The following is a 24,070-nucleotide window of genomic DNA, read 5'->3' as shown; positions in this document are numbered from 1 at the left end:
TTATTTGTGAAAATCCCTATACGCCTCACCCAACATTTTTTTTCTACATTACGATCGCTGTTAATTACACTGGCATGGGGAGGCAAAAAGCCACGAGTAAAGTGGGAGACGCTTACAAGACAGTATGAAATTGGGGGTTTTGCTGTACCCGATATGCAGTTATACTATCTTTGTGCCCAGGCACACTATGCTTATTACTGGCAAAAGGGGGATTGGGGGATTGTTTGTTTTTCTGAGTGTCACAGTATTAGTTAAACACTTTATTGTTTTTCTGTCTTTTGTTCGAGGCATTGCATTATTGTGTCTTGCAATATTGGAATTTGGTTTATTTTGTTTTTCGTATTGTGTTGCAGATTGTATTAGGGTCCCAGGTGATGAAACTGTAGCGATGACCATTTTGCATGGGTACCGCGACGCGGAATAATACAGGATCCAGGATGAAAGTGCTGAGCTGGAACGTGAATGGCCTGGGTGACAAGATCAAGAGAGGGGTGCTTAGTCAGTCCATTCGGCGGCACTCCCTGGATGTGATACTACTGCAGGAGACGCACTTGGTCGGTAACCGATGATTAGCCCTCCATAAGGGCGGGTATAAATTAGTGGTGCACGCTGGATTTACAACCGGCTCCAGAGGAGTCGGGATCCTGGTCAAGAATTCCTTCCCTTTGTCTGTGTGGGCCACCTGGATTGATCAGAGGGGTAGATACGCAGGTGTCTCGGGGGAGGTTGGGGGCCGTACGGTCACTCTTCTGCCCATTTATGTGCCGCCCGGCCTCCAGACTGAGACCTATCGAGATTTGAGCACTGTCTATCTCTCCTTGCCTCTTAGGGACCTAGTGTTGGTTGTTGATTTTAACTCTGTGTTGGATGGTGATGTTGATCGTAGCCCACCCCGCGCGCTTGGGCGAACGCAGAGGTGGCTGTCTAACTTTCTAGACACTTTGGGGTTGGTAGACAGTTGGCGCGTTCGTCACCCGACATCTAAGCACTACACACATGTCTCGGCTGCCCACGGCAGCCTGTCTAGGCTGGATTATGTGCTGCTCCCGGCAGCGATGGCGCCTATGATTCATGAGGTACGCTATCTCGGAAGAGGCATTTCCGACCACACCCCGCTGTGGCTCAGCCTTGCTCTGGAATTGCCAACAGTCGGCAGGGTGGCTCCCATTAGTGCCTGGCAGTAAAAAGACACTGTCATTAAGAGAGAAGTCCTCCGGATGATGGACCATTATTTCGTGGAGAACACGGGGTCGGTGGACTCCGCCCGAAACCTATGGGAAGCGTATAAGACTGTAGCGAGAGGTGAAGTGTTATCCTTCATGTCAGGGAAGAAGAGGAGAGGCCAGGCGGAAGTAGTTCAGAAGGAGGCAGAAGTTTTGCATATGGAGGAGAAGATAGCTAAGACACATACGCCGGTGGACCTCCATTTGCTGCGTCTGCGAGAGGAGGAATACAGAGCATTAGTTAGGACTAGAGCTGTGACCCACCACAATGCTGTTCAGAGCCGCATCTTCGAACATGGCGATAAAGCCGGCAAACTGATTGCATGGCTTGAGCATGGGGAGCGGGAGCGGGCATCCAGGCTGGTGCCGGAGTTGGAAGGGCTGGAGTCGCGCAGGATTACGGATCCGCAGGCCGTGGCAGACGAGTTCTCTGCATATTATCAAAAGGTCTATGCGGCTGACACTGACTACACGGAAGTGGAGAATAGCGAGATGATTAGGGATATAGCCATGCCCCGTCTGTCAGAGGAGGACAGGAGCTATCTTGATTCCGCACGGACGGACGACGAGGTTGCCCAAGCGATTAGGCAGATAAAATCGGGTAAAGCGACGGGCCCTAATGGGATACCTATCGAATTGTATAAGTTGAGCGCAAATAAATTAGCCCATCGTATTCGCACCATGTTCATGGAGAGTAGGGAAAGTGGGGAACTTCCTTATGACCAGCGTGTGGCGAATATAGTGGTCATACATAAAGCGGGCAAGCCTAGGACACTATGCTCTTCCTATAGGCCTATATCGTTACTCAACGCAGAGCCCAAAATACTGGCGCAACTCCTAGCTACCAGACTGGTCAAGGTGATCGTGTCTCTGATTCACCCAGATCAATCCGGGTTCATGCCACGCCGTAACACGGCGCTAAATTTACGCAGGATGCACGGAGTCCTTGGGGGGGGAGGGGGCCGAGGATCCATGAAGAGACGGTGCTAGTCTCCCTAGATGCCACAATGGCCTTTGATTGAGTGGAGTGGCAGTATTTGTTTGCAGTGTTGGCGAAGCTGGGCTTCGGAAGTGAATTGATCAGTTGGGTGCGCCTGCTCTATGCGAAACCTCTGGCGAGAATAGTCGTCAACAATTGCAGGTCCGGTGACTTTTTATTGGGGAGAGGCACCAGACAGAGATGCCCACTGTCTCCGTTGCTCTTCGCGCTTGCGATGGAGCCATTGGCGGCATGGGTAAGATGGGATAGGTCGATTTGGGGTCTGCGGTGGACTCCTGACTGGGAAGATAAGATTTCGTTATACGCAGACGACATGCTGCTGTATCTTACTAGCCCCACGGAGTCCTTTCGCAACTTCCTAGATGTGATTGCTATTTTCAGCAGATACTCTGGATTGGTCATCAACTGGGCCAAGTCGGTGATGTTTGTGATGGTGGGCGATCCGCCGACGATCCCGCAGTCGTGCCCTGTTCGTGTCGAGACGACAGGATTTAAGTATCTGGGCATGTATATCACGCTCGACCCAAAGCTGCTGTATAACAGTAATCTTGCCGCTCCGTTAAATCAGTGTGGGAAAGACGTGGAGCGCTGGGAGACCCGTCGCCTCCCCTTGCTTGGGAGAGCCATCCTCATCAAGATGATGGCGCTGCCACGGTTTCTGTATGCTTTACAGAACTCGATGGACCCTGTACCGGATGCGTACTTCAAGGATATAGAGGTTCTCCAGAGGCAGCTTCTCTGGGATGGCAGGGCCCGCACTGCTTTCAATAAATTAACTCTCCCTTGGTATGATGGCGCTATTGGACTTCCAGATTTGCGGAAGTACTATTGGGCCTCGCAATTGGCTGCAGTGAACCACATTATCTATGGACTTCCAGGAGACCCGGGCTACGCCATGGACCGGGGTCAGGCCCCTGGTGGGATGCTTGATAGGGCCTTGTACTCTCGACCTGGGAGATTTCCTTTGACTGGTCCGACTGCGCATGTGACACAGGTGTGGCACGCGGCCAATAAAAAGTCTCGGGTGGGAGGGGAAGTTGACACTAGCTACCCCCTAGCTGAATTCTGAGAGATTGGGCAGCCTGTGGAAGACCAAGGGGCTCGATGGATGGGACCTTATTGGAATTACCCGGATAAAGGATGTGTGGGGGAAGGACTCGGTGCATACGTTTCAGTCCCTTGTACAACAGTATAGTCTACATCAGAACGAATATTTCCCATATCTACAGGTGAGACATGGTCTCTCCACTCATGTTCCCAAGGGCACCGAACTGCCTGAGGCCTCTCCTCTTGAGGACCGTGTGCTGGATGGGCATATTCCGGAGAAAACCATTTCATTGATATATCGGAAATTGGTCAACAATTCGGAGAACCCGTTGGTGAGGATTAGAGCTCAGTGGAGTGCGGATGGGCTAGAGCTTGACGACGAGGATTGGGTGGAGGCAGTGTCCTCCACCAAGGTAGTCCCTATCAAGATGTGGCTCAGACTGGTGCAGCTAAAGATATTTCATAGATCCTACGTAATGGGGCCCCGTCTGGTACGAATGGGGCGTGCTGAGAGTGGAGTTTGCAGGAGAGGATGGGGAGCAGTTGGTATATGGATGCATACCCTCTGGCATTGTGATGAGATACAGTTGTACTGGGCGAAGATTCACGATCAGCTGAAGGAAGTGTTGGGGAGGGGATGCAGCCAGAAGCCCGGAGATGTTTGCAGAATGTGTGGGAGCCATCCGACTTTAGTGTCTACCAGAAGCAGTGGGTTAAGCTAACATATATGGTTGCTAAACGTAATATCGCTCAACTTTGGGGGGCCAGCCAGTCGCGCCGAATCAATAAATGGGAAGAGGACCTTGACTGGTGCAGGTTTAGAGAGAGGTCGGTATATGTGGCCAGGGGTTGCCCACAGAAGTGGGATAAGATTTGGGGAGCGTGGAACAGCCACCGTGGGGACATTTGTGAGCCACCCATGTCCGGTTTAGACCCGAAAGCGCAAGAATCCACCGGACCCTAATATTGATTGTTGTATATTTGATTCTGTGTTCTGCTGCGTTGACTAATGTGCTAGTAGTGAATGCATCGACATGAGAATTAATTGTATGTATTTTATTTGGTTTTTTGTTTTGTTACAATAAAAAGATTTTTAAAAAATAAATAAATAAATGATGCAAGCTGCTGGGGCTCATACTATGGGTGAAGTATACCCCAATGGCCAGTTTCGGCACCTCAGTGATTTTGTTGGGAATCAGGAAAATGCCGCTATGCTAACGTTCATTTATAGCAGATTGCGAGCAGCACTAAAAACGTTGTATTCTAGTTTCCCAGGGGAACCACCAACACTAGAAGCTCTGCAGTCTCTATACACTGCAAACAGCTCTACTAAACTGATTTCACGCTTATATACAGCCTCACAACGTGATGAGGCATTCATTGCAGACGCCGCACTAGCAAAATGGAATGCTATCCTGCCACAACCACTGACGGAAAACGAGTGAGAGCTGAGTTGCCGTCTCACGGGGCAATTTGCTGCAAATGGTAATCTTAAATATATTCACTATAAGTATGTCCATCAGGTATACTATACTCCAATGCAATTGTATAAATTCGGTTTGCGAGACTCTCACTGCTGTAAGAGATGTGGGGCTGAAAATGCAGATTTTCAGCATCTGGCCTGGGTCTGTGCCAAAGTAGCAGACTACGTTGGGTGAGACAGTCGAATGTAATATAAACGTTTGTTTGTTGGGCCATGTACTACATCTTAAGAATGTGAACCGCAAACTTGTGGCACTGGCGCTACAGTTGGCGAAACGCAGGGTTTCTATGCACTGGGATGGCCGCCCAGCTCCTAAATTGGCACACTGGCTGCAAGATGTAACATACTGTAGAGATCAACTCACGTGTTATGCGGAGGAACTGCCCAGAGCGTCCCGGCCGCTGGACATTTGGGACCCCTTTACCGCCTACCTACTGGTTAACACTGCTGATTAATGCTATCTCTGCTATTGTATCCATGTGACTACCCTGCTCACTACTGTACTTGTAATTGTTTTTCTTTTTTATCTGTATTAATTGTGACCACCTTGACTCTGTGTACACATGTGATAATAGGCTCTTCTGTATTCTGTGCGATATATAATGATGTCCTTATATCTCTGATGGTTCTGTTCTATGAAAATGTCAATAAACAAATTTAAAGTACAAAATACAATATCATTGATTTGTTAATTGTGAACGGCTAGGGCGCTCGACCTCGGACCTGGGGATCTGAGTTCGAACCTCGGTAACGACGCCAAAAACCTCCTGTGATTCTTGGCTAATCACTTAATCTCCCCTTGCCTAAAATGAATGTGTGTCCTCATGTAACGTAACTGGTGCTATGTAAAGCGCTCTGATACCCGATTCTGTTCGGGTCTAGTTCGCGCTATAGAAAACTCTACAAAAAAGAAAAAAAATGATTATTATACTCCCCATGTTTGATTCATGTTGTGCTTGTTACCTTTCCCTATAACTTTAAAGCGCTCGGATATCCTTCGGGATCTAGTCCGCGCTATATAAAACTTTATAAATAAATAAAATGGGATGCTTGTTTCCAGTCCAGGGAGGACCTGGCCAGGCAGTTTGGACTGGACTGTTCTCATTGGGCGCAGGGTCAAGACTGATTGGTATATGTCTGGGTTCAAACTGGAATGGCATGGTGAGCAAAAAAACGATGGATTTAGGTCCAGATCTCTGTACTGGGGTGAAGTTATGACATTGTTCGGCATTCTCATATTCTGCATATGGCCATGTCTGAACTGGGGTGGCGGAGTGAGCTACAGAATGATGATGGATTAAACCCAGATCAGTTGACTGGGGGTGAGTGCTTGCAATGTTCAACACTCCGCCCATCATCTCCTTTGGTATTGTTCTGCATTCTGTCCATCAATTGTTCTTTTTGCATTTGTCACCCTGTGTGGGACGGGTATGGCATGGTGAGCAAAAAACCGATGGATTTAGGCCCAGATCCCTGTACTGGGGTGAATGTATGACATTGTTCTGCATTCTGTCCATCAATTGTTCTTTTTGCATTTGTCACTCCGAGTGGGACGGGTATGCCCAGACGTGGGTCCCATGCTCTCCATGCTTCTAGAGTCAAGCTATCTTGGCTGATTAGGGGCTGAAAGCCCGAAACCGGTCCTAGGATGCTTGTTTCCAGTCCAGGGAGGACCTGGCATGGCAGTTCGGACTGGACTGTTCCCATTGGGCGCAGGGTCAAGACTGAGTTGCATATGGCTGGGTCCAAACTGGAATGGCATGGTGAACAAAAAAAATGATGGAATTAGGTCCAGATCTCTGTACTGGGGTGAATGTATGACATTGTTCTGCATTCTCATTCTGCATATGGCCATGTCTGAACTGGGGTGGCGGAGTGAGCTAAAGAATGTGATGGATTAAACCCAGATCAGTTGACTGGGGGTGAGTGCTTGCAATGTTCAACACTCCGCCCATCATCCCCTTTGGTATTGTTCTGCATTCTGTCCATCAATTGTTCTTTTTGCATTTGTCGGCCCAGAGGATAGCCACAACAAATTTTGCAGGCACCGTAGCACGAGATAACCAATCTGTGGCATCCCTCAGCACGGGAGCCTTGTTATAGTTACCTCACTGCTGCTAAAACCGGGTCACTTTGCTGAGGGGAGAGAGACTTCATCTCCAAGCTGCCCCGGCCAGGAGGAGGGCCGCAATGCACTCTGCTCCCCCCCCCCTCTTAAAGGAAAAGCTGTAAAAAGAAAAGGAGTTCCTATTAAACAGGCAGTTATTAAAAGGAAACAACCTACCTGGGCTGCCAATAATAGCAATTAAGTACTTTCTTGGATACAGCCCCCTTCCCCAGGCTGTAAATCTCTCTCAGCCTCAACCTCTGACATTATCTAATACTCCTATTCGAGCGGTTTGTCCTTTGAAGACCTACCTGAGGATCCCTTATTACATGAAAACCTTTTAAACAGATTTGGCGGCGTGGCCAAGATGGCGGCGTGATCGGACGTCTGTCTCCGGAGCTCCCGCCGGCAGCACTCTACAGCAAGGGCCACCGAGCCGAAATAGCCACAGTCGGCATATACCGCCGGTGGGCCGAGCTCCCGAAAGCAAAGGGGAGCGGATCGGACCGGGAGAACTGCAGCCCGGAGTCTCTGGGCGCCCGGTGGTAGCGGCCGGACAGGTGCGGCACCAGTGGATGGCGGAGACGGCGCGGCAGAGCGTGGACGGCGCTGAGGACCCAGGCCATCGGGTTGGTGCCAGGCTGGGCAGTGAGCGGTGCGGGAGCCGCGGGAAGCTTCCGGAGCACACAGGTGGGGTCGGAGGGCGGCGGCCCTGCTACCCCCCTTGGAGAGAGTGTGAGACACTGGAGTACGGCGGCAGCCCGGGCCCGACCGCCATTTTGTGTTGGTTCGGCGGCCGCTGAGGCAGGTTTGGGCGGCCGGGGGGGTTGCCCCCTCGTCCCTTCGCACGACTGGCGGCCGGTGGCACCGGACAACGCTGTGCAGCGACCCTCCCGGAGCGTGCCGCACGGTGTGAGAGACACACCGAAGCTATCCCGGCAGAGGAGGGGACGGGCCGCCATCTTGCAGTCTGGTGTACAGGCCCCGAAGCTGCGACCTATCGAGCGGCAGCCTACTTGACTGGAGCTGAGCTCGGGACCTGGTGGACAGTGCGACGCTTCTGGACTGCGTGGTGTCCCCCCGCTGTCCCTCGAGCAGTCGTGTGTGGACTCGGCGGCTGTTGGGGGTGAGCGGCGGCATTGTGTCTTCAGGAGGGGGAGGCGGACGGCCCCGTCGGCCCTCCTGCGCCGCCGTGGACTTGGGCTAGCAGCTGGAGCTGGGCCTACGCCCTGGTCGGAGTCCGAAGCACTAACATCTGGAGCTGGCCCTAGAGTTGTGGCTGAAGAGCCTCCTGCCCCTTCGGGACTTGGGCCTGGCGGAGCTGTACGGAGAACCGGTGGCCCTGCGCAGAGGCGGAGAGAAGGGGCAGGAGGTAAGGAGTGGTGGCGGCGGGGGGGCGGTGGAGGCCCGGATTCCAGTGGTGAAGATGGGGGGCACCCTCGGTCCAGGGTGGGCCGCTGGACGGCATAGGTTGGCGATTGACCTAGGTGCAGACTGAGCAGCGGGGACTTACACGTTGGCAGAGTCGGCGGCTGAGCAGCCGGGGGGGGGGGAGCTGGTCCATTGCGGTTCCCTCCCTGAGACCTTCTGGCGCCTGGCTGGGAAGTACTAGCTGCCGGGGACGGCCATTTGCTTTCTGGAGGCAGTCGGCGGAACCTGGTTGGAGGCAGGGGGCATTGGGGAGCCTGGTGCCTGACCGCCATGAGCCCTCCGGGCAGTTATGTCCACGGCGAGGGTTCGCAAAGACAGAACAATCAAGGATTTATTTGCCAGGGCCAAGGCGACCAATCCACCTAAAGATTTGGCGGCAAAGGCAGCTGGAGCGGAAGCTGAACAGGCAGGGGGTGCCGAACCTATCGCCAAAGCATTTCTTGAAGCGCTTTTCACCACCCTAAGAGAGGACATCCACACCCTGAAAAAGGAGTTTACCGAGGAGATCAGAGAACTGCGCGGAGATGTCGATGAGATTGGGGAGCGGGTGGCTTACCTGGAGTCCACGAGTGACAATCGCGAAACTGAAGTGGAAGCACTGCGACAGGAAATATTGAGGATTCATGAGCAGCAGGTGGATCTCCAGTCACACGTGGAAGACCTAGAAAATCGCTCCCGTAGACATAACGTCCGTATTAGGGGAGTAGCGATGTCTGAGGATACCAAGGATTTGTTCGGTTTCACCAGAGACCTCTTTAATCACATCCTGGGTCGTCCAGCGGAGTCGGAGCTCCGAATTGATAGAGTTCACAGAGTTGGTCCCCCGCGGCCATCCACCGCCCCTCCTCCAGATATCCTAGCTTGTGTGCAGGACTTCCGCACGAAAGAAGAGATCCTGCAGAAGGCACGCAGATGCACCCTCTGTCCTTCAGGGACATGTCCCCAGTTCTATATCAAGACCGCTCCGCGCTAACACTACAGAAACGCAGGAGTTTCCGTCCGGTCACGGCTTTCCTTCAGCAGCATAATATCTCTTATAGTTGGGTCCACCCGTTCCGCCTGATCTTTAAAAAGGACAATGTACTATGCCAACTCCGGTCTCTGAAGGAAGCTTGCAATCTACTGGGCCTGCAGCTGCCGTCCGAGATAGATGAAGATGGCGGTCCCACTGGAGACCCGGAAGATGGTAGACCAAGATGGCGATAGCAGGGCAGACGGCGTCGTGCCCGCAAGCCCCCAGTGGCAGAGATTAAGGAGGGTCAGCGCGCCGCAGTAGCGGCTGTCTCGTTTGGGTCAAGCATATCTCATCCTGGCTGAACTCTGCACTGACTCACGGCATGGTGTTGCCCGTGCTTTTGCTCCTGCTTACGCTGTCGGCGGAAGGGATGATCCCCATGCGCTGACTTGTGTTCCCCGATGTTACACTCTACCATTCATCTACGGATGAAGAACACAATGCACTGTGACATTTTTTGGGGGGTTGAGTTTTTTTTCTTGTTTGAGGTTTGGTTGGGGTAGGACTTTTTGGGGGGGGGGATTTCAGGTCCATGGGTCTCCTTTGATTGTCTATGGAATGGGTTGCCGGATAGCTATCGGGAGGCACAGTAGGCTGTACTATGGGCAGGATGATTGGCGCCTCAGGTAGGGGCCTGCAGCGAACATGGCATTTCTCCTGAGCATTGAGCGGTTAGGGTTGGCGGGGAGTCAGGCCTGCTACTGAATTGCGAATTCTTTCCCTGAATGTCCGGGGTCTAAACAACCCAGTCAAACGTAAGGCAGTTCTCTCCTTTTTAGAACACTCGAAGGCAGATATATGCCTCTTGCAAGAGACACACCTATTGCAAAAGGATTGCCCAAGAATGAAGGCGCGTTGTTTCCCATATCAGTTCTTCTCATCTGCTTCTACTAAAACAGCAGGGGTTGCGATATTGGTGGCCCAGCGTTTCAGGGGGAAAGTGTTACAGAAGGTGGCGGAGATACGAGGGAGGCTGCTTTCCTACCGATTCTCCCTGGGTGGGTCTGAGTTCACGGTTTGCTCAGTTTACGCTCCTAACGAGGGTCAGGAAAGGTTTTTTCATCTGGCGCTTAGCGAAGTGGCTGCTTCTACCGACCAACATGTTTTAGTAGGTGGGGACCTTAATCTAGTGCTTGATAATCTCCTTGACAGGTCGGCTCAGCGCTCCACACAGGCGGGGACCCTTTCTAGCTGGGGGTTGGCTAGGTTGGAGGAGTTGGGAATGGTGGACCTCTGGCGCAGCTTTGACCCTGGCACTAGGGAATACTCATACTACTCGAATGCACATCACATATACGCGCGATTGGACTATTTTTTAGCTTCCAGCTCCCTCCAGGCATTGACTTCCGCAGGACATTGGCACCGCGTCACTATCAGATCACGCACCAATAACCGTGGTGTTTTCTTCCCCTCCGGTGTCGCGACCCACGCGCTGCTGGAAACTGCATGATACGCTACTGCACCGCAAAGACATAGTAGAGAAAATTAAAGGGGTTATTACAGACTACTTACTCCATAATAACACTTCTGATACCTCACCGGCCACACATTGGGCAGCGCTTAAGGCAGTACTGTGTGGCGAGTTAATAGCGGTTTCGGCGGCTGAGAATGTAGAGAGGGCGGACAAAAGAGATGAGCTTACGCAGAAGGTGAAGGAGTTAGAGCACATGCATCAAAGGACGGGCGCGCCCAGGGTTTGGAAGCAACTAAAATTAGTGCGGCAACAGTTAAGTGCGCTGGATCAAGATAGGATGGAATACGTGGCCTTAAGGGTACGACACGTGTACTATACTGGGGGGGATAGATGCGGGCGGCTATTGGGTCGCGCACTCCGAGAAACCCGGCAGCGCCACATGGTGAAGGAGATTAGAACGCAGGAGGGAGGACTGGCTACGGAGGATGCTGAGATAGCAGCCGCGTTTAGTAACTTCTATACATCTCTGTACACCGGATCCTCGCTCGATCTAGCTGCTGGTGAATCCTTCCTGGCCTCTGTTTCTCTCCCTGCCCTCACGCAGGAGCAGGTTGAGCTTCTGGAGCGTAGCATTAGGTCGGAGGAAGTTATTGCGGCCATCTCAAGGCTCAAACTAGGGAAGGCGCCGAGGCCTGACGGCTTCAAGGCGATCTTCTACAAGACATTTTGCTCCCAAGTTGCCCCCCTCTTAACCACTCTTTTTAACTCGTTTTCGGATCCGGGCGCGATTCCGAGGGACCTACTGGATGCCACCATCTCGGTTATCCCCAAGCCTGGGAAGGACCACTCGAAATGCGAGGCGTATCGCCCCATATCGCTACTTAATGTAGATCTTAAACTTTATACGAGCATATTGGCGGCGGGCGCGGCTGGCGCCGCTTATGCCGGGCCTGATAGTCCCGGACCAAGCTGGGTTCATCCCGGAGCGTCAAACCACGGATAATACCAAGAGGGCATTACATTTAATAGAGATGGCCACGCGGACGATCGGGGAATATATGATGCTCGCGATCGATGCGGAAAAAGTGTTCGATCGTGTCCACTGGCCATACTTAGAACAGGTCTTGGTAAAGGCAGGGATGGGAGAGAAATTCCGCACTTGGATCCTAAATTGTTATACGTGGCCCACAGCGACGGTTCGGGTTAATGGTTGCTCTTCGCCCCGCTTTCCCATAGAACGGGGAACAAGACAGGGGTGCCCCCTGTCGCCCCTGCTCTTCGCCCTCTATATGGAGCTGTTGGCTCAGGCAATGAGATGCGCCCCGACAGTCCGGGGGATTAAGTTTGGGGCATACGTGCATACAATTAGCTTATATGGTGATGATGTCCTTTTATCCTTGTCTTCTCCGAGAGAGTCACTGCCGGCCTGTGTCGATATTCTGGACTCGTTCGCGACAGCGGCGGGCTTTAAAGTTAACATGAGTAAATCGGTGGCGTTGAACCTCTCGTTGGAGGGCCATACTCGGGCCCACTTGCAGGTCCTCTTCCCCTTTCGCTGGGTGCCCGATGCCATACCCTATCTGGGGATTCCGTTGGCGGCCACGCTGCAGGACACGGTCCGTCTTAACTATGCTCGAATTCGCCAGACTGTTCGAATGGAGCTGGGTAGATGACAACACCTTCCACTATCCTGGTTAGGCCATTAAAATGACGATCCTTCCTCAAATCCTCTACCTGTTTCGCGCCATACCTTTGCGGCCTCCGGAGGGTTGGATTCGCCGGACCCAATCTGAGCTTGCTCAGTTTATCTGGAACGGCAAACGGCCGAGAATGAAACTCCGGTTAGCGACATTGCCCCCTGAGAGGGGTGGACTGGGGCTCCCAGACTTGCTGCTATACTTTCAGGCAGCCCAGCTGCGGACACTAGTGGAATGGAGCAGGTGGGAATTCGAGAAACACTGGCTCCTTCAGGACCAAGCGGTAGCGGGTCGCCCGCTCCAGGAGGTCCCCTTCCTTCGAAAACAGCACCGACCCCCTAATCTCTACGCCTCATACATCACTAGGGTCCCGTTAGAGGTGTGGGATCTTGTCAATACTAAGCATGAGCTCACGGCCTTCAGTCTCCGCTCATGCCCCTGTTGGATAACCCCGACTTCGGGCCCGGTCAAGATACACTTGCCTTTGCACGATGGTGCCCGGCGGGTTGCAGGGTTTTGTCCCATATGTACTCAGCAGAGGGGGTCCTTCCATTTGACACCTTTCGGCTAGAGTATGGCCTGCCGGAACTGGAACGGCACAGGTACTTCCAGGTGCGGCACTGGGCGCTCAATGGTCAGATCAGGGAAGGGGCAGACCGGCGACTCAGTCCGTATGAGTACTGGCTGATCATGAGAAAGACGGACAAAAAGCTCATATCAGATCTATACCGCATGCTCTTAGGCCGCTATACACACATCTACAACTCGGGGAAAGCACGTTGGGAAAAAGATTTGGGGCGTACGCTTAGTGTGAAGGACTGGGAGGGCGTTTATTATCGTGCACTACTCTCTGCCTACCATATGGGCTTGACTGACACCCTCACCAAGATCACTTCGTATTGGTATTACACCCCTGAGAAGCTCTATGAGATCGACCACACACGGGAGGCATCTTACTGGCGCGGGTGTGGAGAGAGGGGCACTCTGGTCCACCTACTGTGGGATTGTGGCCAGCTGCAGGAGTATTGGTAGCTGGTCCTAGACGAGGTGGACTCACATTTTGATACGTCCATCCCACGATTCCCCGCCTATGTTCTGCTAGGGCTGCCCAATCCTATTACCTACCGGGGCCGACTAATTGCCATAGCCCTGGCGTTACAGAACATTTTTATCTTAGTGGCGTACCACACACATCCCCACATTTCAAGGTTGGTTACACCGCCTCTGGCATGTATTGGGTATGGAAACGCTGTCCCTGATTGTGATGGGCAGGGTGACAAGTATTCGGAACTGTGGCAGCCCTTCTTGTCGATACTTGCAACTGAATTTAGGGAAGTGACATGTCCCAGATATCTGCGTTTACTGAGGCTGTCGCAGGGATAGGGAACACTTCGTTGGATGGTAATGGTTGTGCAGGGGGATATTGGACCTGAAACGTGGGTGGTGGGCGGCTAGTTGGGGGGGTGGGGGGGGGGAGGCGGGTGCAGGGGAATGGGTGTTTGGATGTTGCTTTCGTGTTTTGTACTCGTCTGCTTATCCAGGCAGGTTCTTCAGCCACGGCAGTGGCATCGAGTCATGTTATGTCTAACGTACATCATCGTCAATTATTCCCTATGTTGGCTTCTGGCATTCTACTGTTCTGGACCCTTATTGCAATGTGCTGTGCTTGAGAGTACCTTTGTCAATAAACAGATTTAATACTAAACAGATTTGGCAATATCCTTGATGAACGGCTGGTGAGGTTAAAGAAGTGCCTGGGCGCTGCTCGCATTGTGTACACCACCCTCCCCCTTCCGATATTGGATGCCAACAAGGACGGCAGCCAAACATCTCACATTTTCTCCTCAACACCATCTAATGGGGCTACCTTTGTTTCAAGTTTTAGCTCTGCATCGAACTTCCAGTGCTGACCTAACTGATATAACTCAGCAAAAGAAACAGACTGGCCCGGACTGCTGAGGAAAGCCCCACAGAGAACGGTGTAACAACTGTCGCCAAACTAGCAATAATCAAGGAGCCAGACCTTATAACCGTCTTAACTGTAGTATTACAAGTGGCCCTGTGGAAGTGAGAAAGCATGTGACCAGCATGGATGTTCTGGATCTTCCACCTGCAGCTTGCCCTTATGTTTTGGTATTAGCTGGCGTACAACCTTTGAGAGAGACTCAATGAGAATCCTGGGAGGAACTACAGAACAAATGTGTTAACTGGCGTAGTAAACACAAAAATTGTGATTCTGCTCACAGTAATGATATATTGATGGTACAGAGGGTGTGGTGGGTTGGGAGTTCTGGAAAGAACATTGAGGGAGACTGCATGGTTATTACTGCTAGTATTCCACTGAGCGTGCGTAATATACTAAACCAGCAACAGGACTCCAGCGGCCTTAATTCCAAAATCTGTAGCCTCCCTCTTGGTTATTTAGACAAACCACTGGCGTTGAGAATCCATACTCCCCCCACCAATCTATGCACAATGGAACATATTTCTACTTTAGAGGGCCCTGATGGGTTGGATTGACGGAGGCCAGCATCTACAGTCAGGTCTAGTTAGGAATCTAATGTGATGGCTCGCGAACCTGTTCCTAAGATTCTGTCTAGCCGGAGCACAATAGAATGTCCCAATGACCATAAGCTAAAAATCATGAGTTGGAACGTTGCAGTGCTACAATCAAAGTTGCTAAGTCTTGACTGACTTCTTATTAGCCAGTTTGATGTTCTAATTTTCCAGGAGACTTGGCTGACGCATGAAATACATACAGATGGTTTTGTATTTGTTATAACCCAGCAATTCCCTCTAGGTCAGGGTGTGCAATGGGCAGGTTGGCTATTTGGGTGAGTATTAAAGCAGGAGGCAGTGTGAAGGTTTTAGAGATGGTTAACACCACTTTTATGGTAGTGAGGTACAAAAACGGTCCAACTATATATTTAATTAACTTTTATAATAATGAGTTTAGTAATGTGCCGAACACAAAATTCGTAACCTTTTTTTAATATATATCTTCCGTCCCAAAAAACATTAATGACAATTGCCAGTTTGCTGGTTTTTGCTTAGGGGGAGATTTTAATGCAAGACTGAGCTTCACCTTTGTTTTTGCAAACAATGCCACCCTCAAAACCACTGATATCACTTGCATACAAAATCGATCTGATGCCAGAGGACATGAGCTGGCATAATTTCTGGCAGCCCTTGACCTATTAAATGTCATGGATAACGTATATAGTGACACAGAACCACTCCCTACATTCAGGGGCCGAGGTCATACATCCACAATAAATTATTTTTTCATTATCGTCCAATCTGGAAGTTCTCTTGTCATCAGGTAAAGAGATCCCCTCTAGTCATGGTGATCAAAACCCAAATGGGGTAGTTCTTACCCTGTCCCCAAAACCCTCTTACACCAGGGAGAACGGGACTAGTGACCTTGACCCTTCAACTGATGGAAGACTAAAATGGGGGAGCCGTCACACCTATATACTTATTTCAGAACGTGATTAGCGAGAACTTGCCCGTGGTGCTGGCCTGCCTTGCAGTGCCCGACGCGGACTAACCTGCAGCTGTAACTTTTGTCCATCTCTGTAATTTTATTAAAAAAGAGCTTATGATCCCAATTAAAACCACCGATTAATATGCCCAGATTGTTTAACCGAGAGTACTCCATCACTAATAGTCAACTGCGACAGGCACTCAAGGTAATTCCGAGGATCCCTCAAGTTGTGGCAGAATCTCATTAGATGTACAAACGGGTTATCACAGCCAGGAAAAAGGAATTACTAAATCAGCAATGGGATTCCTTAGTACTAACGGCACATGACAAGAAAAGTAATCATTTTTGGGCAGCTGTAAAAGATGAAGCAATTGAATCAGAAAGAGTTAAAGATTAGTTGTAATATCACAAGTCAGGCCTGGGAGGCAGACTTTACTAATGTTTATGCCCTGGACTGTCCCGATAGTGACACCCTTCCGGAACCAGACTTCGCTCTAGTACAGTTGGCCCTGAGGGAAGTAGAGGACACAATTAAGCATTAAAGGCAAGACCCAAAGCCCAATGTGATTTCAATAGATCTTTTAAAATACAAGCCTGGATTCCGGGCGCCTTTATTGCAGAATGTTTTTAATAGTCTTGCTTTTGCCCCGCCACCTCATACATGGTCAACATCTATTATAGAACCTATTTCTGAAAGGGTGATCGCTCTAAGCCCAGTTGTTTTAGGCCCATATCATTAATAGATACAACTTTAAAGATTTTAGGCAGGGTCCTATACAATAGATTAAAGAAAGGACTGAAGAGAAGTTAGTATTTTTTTCCCCTGTCGTACGGTTTTAGTTCGAAGGTCGGCCCAGTAGAGCAGTGTCTTAACCTTAACTTGCAAATAGGAAAATACACCATAGCCAAAAACTTCCCAGTTTATCTAGCATTCATGGGCTTGACCATTGCGTTCGACAGTGTAAACCTTTCGAAGCTGTGGTCTACCTTATTAACCCCTGGCATCGATGAAGCACTGGTGCCCTTTTTGGAATACTTGCACAGGGGCATGAAGGCTAGAATAAGAATGAATGCTTAGGGGGAGAGGTCTCGAGATGAGGATGTTTGTAGATGCGGGAGACAAGGATGTGGTTTAGCAGCGCTTTTATTTATCTTCTATATAAATGACCTTCATCCTTTTTTTTTACTAACCACTACGCCTGATGTCCCTGAAATTAAAGGCTCTTTTTTTAACATCACTGTTGTATGCCATTGATGCCATGTTAATGGCCTGTACTCCAAAGGCCCTCGGTCAGTTAGCAGGTGGTTTTGTAATTTTTATGACATCACTGGATTTACGCATTCACTTTATTAAAGCTTTATTATGACCTGCAGCCCAAAGAAGCATAATTTGTCATCTTTAGCATTGGGCAAAAATAGTCTAAAATGCACAAGTACTTTCTCTTTTCTGGGATTGGTTTTCGCTGATAATGGGTCATGGAGAGCACACATAGCACATAGTGGAAATGAATTCTACAGAGCGATCAGTTCATTGTTTAGCTTACCGTAACCCTGGACGGGGGGAGCCCTTGAGCCTCTATTGAAGATTTTGCAGTGCCTCCCAATCGCTACTTATGGGGCTGAAGTCTGGGGTATTGATAAGTGCAACTTAATCCAAAATGAAGAAAACAGATTCTCTAGAAGAATCTTAGGGGCACCAAGCTCTACCTCAAACTTTGTCACAGAGAACTGAACATGCCATTTGTTGAAGATTAGTGCCCGCCCTTTGTTGCTATGGCTCGCCGCATGGAGAAATACGGAGGCAAGTCTTTCTAGAGACATCTTCATAGATTGCCTCTCTTGCGGTAAAGCCAGGAGCATCCCTCGGCTGGCGTACGTAGAATACATCCTGTGTAACTCAGGTTACCAACAGTTGTTTAAGGAACCTAGCGGTCCATACACTATTAGCAAAAAACAGTTGCAGACTATTTTGCTTAAACTATTACAGGCTGAGAGACTGATGACTGAGTCTGTTGAACCTTGAGCGAGTGCTAAATATGAAAGGAAATAGTTTAATCTTAAATAATTTGACAAGTCACTTGAGGCAATTGGAGAGTAGCTTGTTGTTTCACCTCAGGGCAGACACTGTGAATATTTGCTAAGCATCTTACTAGGTTTTCAAGCAAACGTACATACTTGCCCTTGCAATGGTAGATCAGGCCAATCTATGTCACACTTCTTACTATTTTAGGATTTTAATTTTTTGTACACAAAGAGTACTTTATTACCCTTAATCAAGTGGCTTCGCATTATTGATTTTTGAGATGCGTATAGTCAACTGCTTCTATTAAATACCAATGAGCTTACCTTCCACGTAGGTATGTTTTTAAAAACAGCTGTGCGGGCTAGTCTTACAAAGGCTACTTTTTAGTTTTTAATGATAGGGCGGTGCTGCAATTTTATTGATTTTTAGGTCTCGCTGCTTTGCAAGACATTTAGTGTGTGAGTTTACAAAGTGCTGCCACAGGCTTTTGGTGGCCTAAAGCTTGCGTGCACGCGCGCAGTCGCAATCTGTCTCACTCTGCTTTGCTCACGCAAACTCCCTCCCCCTCCCTCACCACAGAGAGCGTCTTTGACCAGGGTAACTATCCCTAGCTGACCCGCGCAGAGTGTTTCAGAGAAGGCGCTGGAGGGCACGGTGTGTCTAAGCTAACATTCTTTGAGTGGTTCTGAGACGTGTGGTGCCAGAAGTGCTGTGAGCTGGTAGTGTGTTACATAGCTGCCAAGGTTTTATATTGCTAGGTGTGACATTTTCATATTTTCAATGTAATTATGTGACATTTGAACGACTACGAGTGACACTGTTTAGGCTATGCCAATGCTTGTTATCTGGGTTACCCGAATTCCCCTCCAATCGGGTACAGGCCATGTGAATACATTGCAATAATGAATTTTTCTTTCACGTTGTTCTGAACAAAATGCAGCTTTTAAAAAGCACCTGTACAGCCTGAGAGCCAGCGCTCGGCACCACAAAAGAGCAACGTCCGATATGTTTCTTCTCACGAGGCTTTCAAATACATGCAGTGGAACGTCCAGCCTATATGTTGCCATAGTAGCCAGCGGCTGCTTTTCATACTGGCTTTGCCTTTCACAGACTAGAGTTTGGGATTTTATTGAAAGGTCTGCCGGTCTGTTATCAGGTGACATCCATTGCGGCCGCTGGAACACATCCCTTTGTACGTGGTCACATTTCAGCACATACCGTGCTCTGAACGAGTTTGACATTTTTAAGTGCCACTTTAAATCTATTGTCGTTTTTTTTCTTCAGTCCAGCTTCTGTTTTGGCACAAATGTATGCCTACAATCAATATTCAATGTTCCTTCCTGCCAGGGGAATGTGAGAATTTCAAATAATTCATCATCCTTGATCTTTGTTCCATTCTTGAGATGAATTGGTGCTACCTGTGAACCCAGGCATCGCTTGTAAAATCAGCAACCTTCGATGTGTCAGGCCCTGCCTATCCAATCAACCACCCATGCAAACAAGCAATGGCATAGCCAATAGGTCTCGCCTTTGGGACCTTATAAGTATTTAATCATGCAGCACAATATTCTTGGTGCAACAACATCAACTGTTGCATGGCTAAACACTTATAAGGTCCCAAAGGCGAGACCTATTGGCTATGCCAATTATGGAATGAGGACATAAAAGTGTATACATGTTTTTAAGAATATTTATTTCTGTGTGCACTTTCATAGATGCTTTTGTGCCCGAAACAAATTGTACTGAACTCGCCTATTGATAACGGTAAAAAAAAAAAAATTAAAAAAAGGGCGAGCTTTGGCTTTCTCTCTACTGCTTTTTTCAGACACTGGCTTGAGCTTAGAGTAGTGAATTGTCTTTCTCACCTAATGCGTTCACCTCCATGCGATTGCTTGCGATGAATTGCAATGCGAGATTACTTTACAACAATGGTGGTCTATCAAATTCTACTGGCTCCTATCATGTGGCCTGCTCTATGTATCAAAGCTGCAAGGGTAAGCATATTAAACCCAGACATATTGGCTCTGCAAATGCTTGTTCCTTTTTGATTATCCGTGTGCATTAGGAAAGCTAGCACTGCTGATGCACAAGCTGTATGTGTTGTGTGTGTTCATTAAAATAGTTTTACTATACAATCGCTATACAAATTGGCTTTATCAACACCGATGTTGCAGGAGAGAGGTGAGCATCAGGTTAAAATACAAAATAGCAACTTTAACAGTAAAACATGATCCATGCAGGAACAAGTCCTCGTTCACAGCATTTCAACACACGTGAGGTATAATTCAATAGCATTTTTTAAGTTAGCACCATGTACGCAAGTAAAAAATAATTACCTCAAAGAGAAATACCACATCTGATGTTTCTTCTTTTTTTTCCCACGCACTATAAAAAAAATCATTATTGGTTAGAACAGCAACAACAAAGTCAGTGAAAGCATACAACAGTATTACACAAAAACAAACGTATCTCATGAAGGAAGATGGTGACATCCATCCAAGTTCATGTTTCACAATACTAGCACCCGTAACCATGCATCACTTGAAAGACATACAGTAGACCTGTGGCTCAAATACCTGGAGGGACACCTTGGGAAATGTCTTCAATTATTAAAAAATGTTGTACGGACATGTCTAAAACGCTCATATTAGGATTATGGACAAACGCTATAATGCGCACTACTCTACAGATTAATTTAACCATTATAAATGGGGCGAAAGCTGGCTAAAACCACAAATCGCAAAACTGACATTCAGGTGGTGGTGTGGGCGGGTGGAGGGGGGGTACACACAAGAAATTAAAATCTCAGGAAAAATAAGGATTCTGTATCACTTAAAAAGATCAATGCCTATATGTAGAAATTCCACATGCCGACCATGCACCGATGTGAGCAGCAGACATCCAATGGTCAAAACTATCCGACATATTGGGTGGCATTTTCTTTAAAATAATCAGAATTGAGGAGAAGATGTGAAGTAGTGTACAATGCAGAAATGAAAATTAACTGAGGCATAAAAAAGTGCACGCATGGAAAAAAAAAATATTGAGAGAAAGAAATATTATAGAACATGTAATTAGTGCAGTTTGAAGAATATATAATGCTAGGTTTCAAATCGGACCCTTCCTTTAAGGATCCATGTATCCTAGCCCCAACATATGTTAAAAAAAAAAAACTCTGGCACAAAGAAAGAGACCAAGGAAACCATGGTACACCACGAATGAAGTGGGAAATGGTCGCTCAACCAACCGATAGCCTCCATAACTTGAAAGTCATTGAGACAACTAGTTATCATCGGGTACAATACGTTGCAAGATTTAATTTTTTTTAAATGTTACATGTAAACAATTTAAATTGCTGATGGTGTAGGATATACATGGATTTACATAATATCTCGAGTCGTACACAAACGTGAACAATAGAGGGGTAATGAAAGACATAATGGATTCGCTCAGGGCAAATAAATGATCAGATAGCCCATACTTTGTTGAGAGTTCCCTTTAGCAGCCTCTTAATCTAAAAATAGAAAAATGGGCATTTAGACCAATGAAGCCCATAAGTGTAATAGTAAATCCACATTATACATTAGACCCTGCAGGTTGTGACTATTGTGATGTTAAAAAAAAGCACGTTTCCTCCCCAAGGGGTCCCGGAAAGCACTAGTGTTTGATCGTTTGGGCAGCTGAGGGAGGTTGAATTGTTTAAGAGAGAATTTATGGCAAGATGGCTTCGACCACTACTTGTTTGAACTACCCTGTACTAATAGACGGTGGGGGGGAAACTAGGTCCTCCTGCTTTAAAATCCAAATTTTTCAGGATTTGGCCCCCAACACTTTACGCCGCCGCCGTGCCTTCCGACCAATAACGGACAAGCTGCGCAGCCTCCAAATCCCTTATCAATGGGGCCATCCATTAGCCCTCATCTTTCAATGGGAAGCCAAGCGCAGGATGATAAGGTCGTATCAGGAAGCGGCTCAACTGCTGCGTCTACCAGCCCGTCCCGCCCCTCTCCAAGCGTGCGGCTGCCAGCCAAGGCTGCTTGGTCCACTGTGTCTCGGCGTAAATGGTCGCCGCCCATGGATGAACATGCTTCCCTGCAGGCCAAGAATGACATCATTAAACATATCCGGTCTCTGGAGGGTGACAGGTCAGACAGATCGAATTGGGGCCCAGATTCACTGGGCATTGTTTAGTCGGCCCTGGCACCAACGGTGTTTGTTATGCCTTATCATTGATCTGCTCTTCCCTCCGGCTGTTGCATATTGGCCACATCCCCCTCCCTTTGTGCTCGACAAAGTGGCTGATGCCGGAGCAGCCCACGATGCGGAACTTGTGGATCGTGCTGCCATCCCCTCCACTGTTCCTGAGAGAGTAAATATAAATGTCGGAATTTGTAAAGCGCACAGCTACCTCCACCGGAGGTGTCCCGGCGCTGTCCGTATACCGCTTAGGAACCCTTCCTGGCTGAGAGTGACGTCTCAAGGTCCTTCCGAACCCTAGGGTGTAGGATGACCCAAGCCTGGAATGGACAAATGTGGCCCAGTTGGCCGATGTTCCTAGTTTTTCTCTTTCTCTTCTTTCTAGCTGTCTCTCTGCTCTCTTCTCTCCTCCTTACCCTACTTCTGGCGTGTGGTGGGTGGGGGCTTGCGGGGCTGCGATGGGTGCTGCGGTGCAGGGGGGGGTTTCACTCCGCTGTCCAGTGGGTGGCCTGGGATGTGGTTATTTGGGAGGCTCGACACACTGGCCAGTAAACTGTGATGTCTGTGGTCCCTGTAGATCCCCTCAAGATTCTTTCCCTCAACGTTAAGGGGCTTAACTCCCCCAATAAGCGTAGGCAAGTATGGCGCTATATCCTGCTACACGGCCCAACATTATTTTCCTTCAAGAAACCCACCTGCTCAAGGCCGATACCCAGCGCATGGCCCATCCTAAATATCCCCTCCAGTTCTGGGCGGCAGCGGATACCAAGACGGCGGGGGTGGCTATCCTCTGCAGGAGAGGCATTGGACAGGGGACCCTAAAGACCTTCTGTGGCTCGGATGGGCGCTTCCTAAGGGCAGAGGTGGTGGTTGGCAGACGCTCACTCACACTATGTAATGTGTATGCGCCGAACCAGATGCGGGACTCTTAAATACAGACACTGCTTAAGGGTCAGATACCTCGGGGCGACCCCTCGCTTATAGTGGGAGGAGACTTCAACTTGGTGTGGAGCCCCACGCTGGATCGTAGTGCAGCCTCCTTGAATGGCTCTGGTGCCATGTCCTCAGCGCTTAGGAGCCAGTTGTCAGACCTCGGCCTCATAGACTCTTGGCGACCAACGACCTCCCTGAGACCCCGTTCCCCGTAGTATAGAACGCCTTCAAGGCGACGATTCGAGGCCACATCACGTCTCTTGCCATTGCGCGTTCTCGGTAAGCCCGCAAATTGGAGGACAGCCTTGCCGCGGACATAAAGAAACTGGAAGTGCAGGATCGGGAGCATTCCTCGCTCGCAACCAGGCGGAAATTGGCTAACATTAGGGGCCAGCTCCGCTGTCTATGGACCAACAGGGCTGAAAGCTCTCTGCTAGCCCTGAAGCAGCGATATTTTGAGGGGGGGACAAGGTGGGGCGGTTATTGGCGCGGCGCCTGCAGGTACGGGCAGCAAAGGCACAGATCGCAAACATTAAGGTCCCCGACGGGGGGCGGGTCACGGCGGAGGGAGCGAAATGTGACACCTTTAGGGCGTAGTACACTGCTCTTTACGAGGCTGATACGCCCTCTCAAACTCCTATTGACGAGGTGCTGGCTCATTGGCCGGGGACCCCATTACACCCGCACCATGCTGCCCAGATGGAGGGCCCCCTCCTGCCGGAAGAACTGACGGCGGCGCTAAAAGACCTCCCTGTGGGCAAGACACCAGGCCCGGATGGCCTGCCAGTGGCCATCCATCGCCTGTTTGTATCTCAGCTCCAGCCCCATCTTCTGCGCCTCTATAATTCCTTCTCGGACGAAGAGGGTCCATCGCCCTCCTTGGGAATGGCGGAAATAGCTCCCATCCCCAAGCCAGGAAGAGACCCCACTCAGTGTGCCTCCTACCGCCCCATAGCATTACTCAACACAGACCTTAAACTTTACACAAAAATGCTGGCCAAACGCCTGGAACC

At 49.4% G+C, this 24,070-nt stretch overlaps 1 protein-coding gene across 4 annotated transcripts in view; it reads right to left on the bottom strand.

Moving 5' to 3' along the window:
• Positions 1 to 24,070, bottom strand: part of ZWILCH (zwilch kinetochore protein) — a 450,160-nt gene that overhangs the window by 350,178 nt on the left and 75,912 nt on the right. For all 4 annotated transcript variants that reach the window (XM_078683040.1, XM_078683038.1, XM_078683039.1 and 1 more), the window contains exon 2: positions 20,264 to 20,312. In XM_078683040.1, the coding sequence (XP_078539166.1) occupies positions 20,264 to 20,312 (49 nt within the window). The remainder of the gene's footprint in view (positions 1 to 20,263; positions 20,313 to 24,070) is intronic.

The sequence above is a fragment of the Lissotriton helveticus genome, chromosome 3_1 (assembly GCF_964261635.1).
Source record: "Lissotriton helveticus chromosome 3_1, aLisHel1.1, whole genome shotgun sequence".
In the NCBI taxonomy this organism is placed as follows: Eukaryota; Metazoa; Chordata; class Amphibia; order Caudata; family Salamandridae; genus Lissotriton; species Lissotriton helveticus.
The sequence above is the reverse complement of the archived record's forward strand: the minus strand, read 5'-3'. Positions and strand labels throughout refer to the sequence as shown.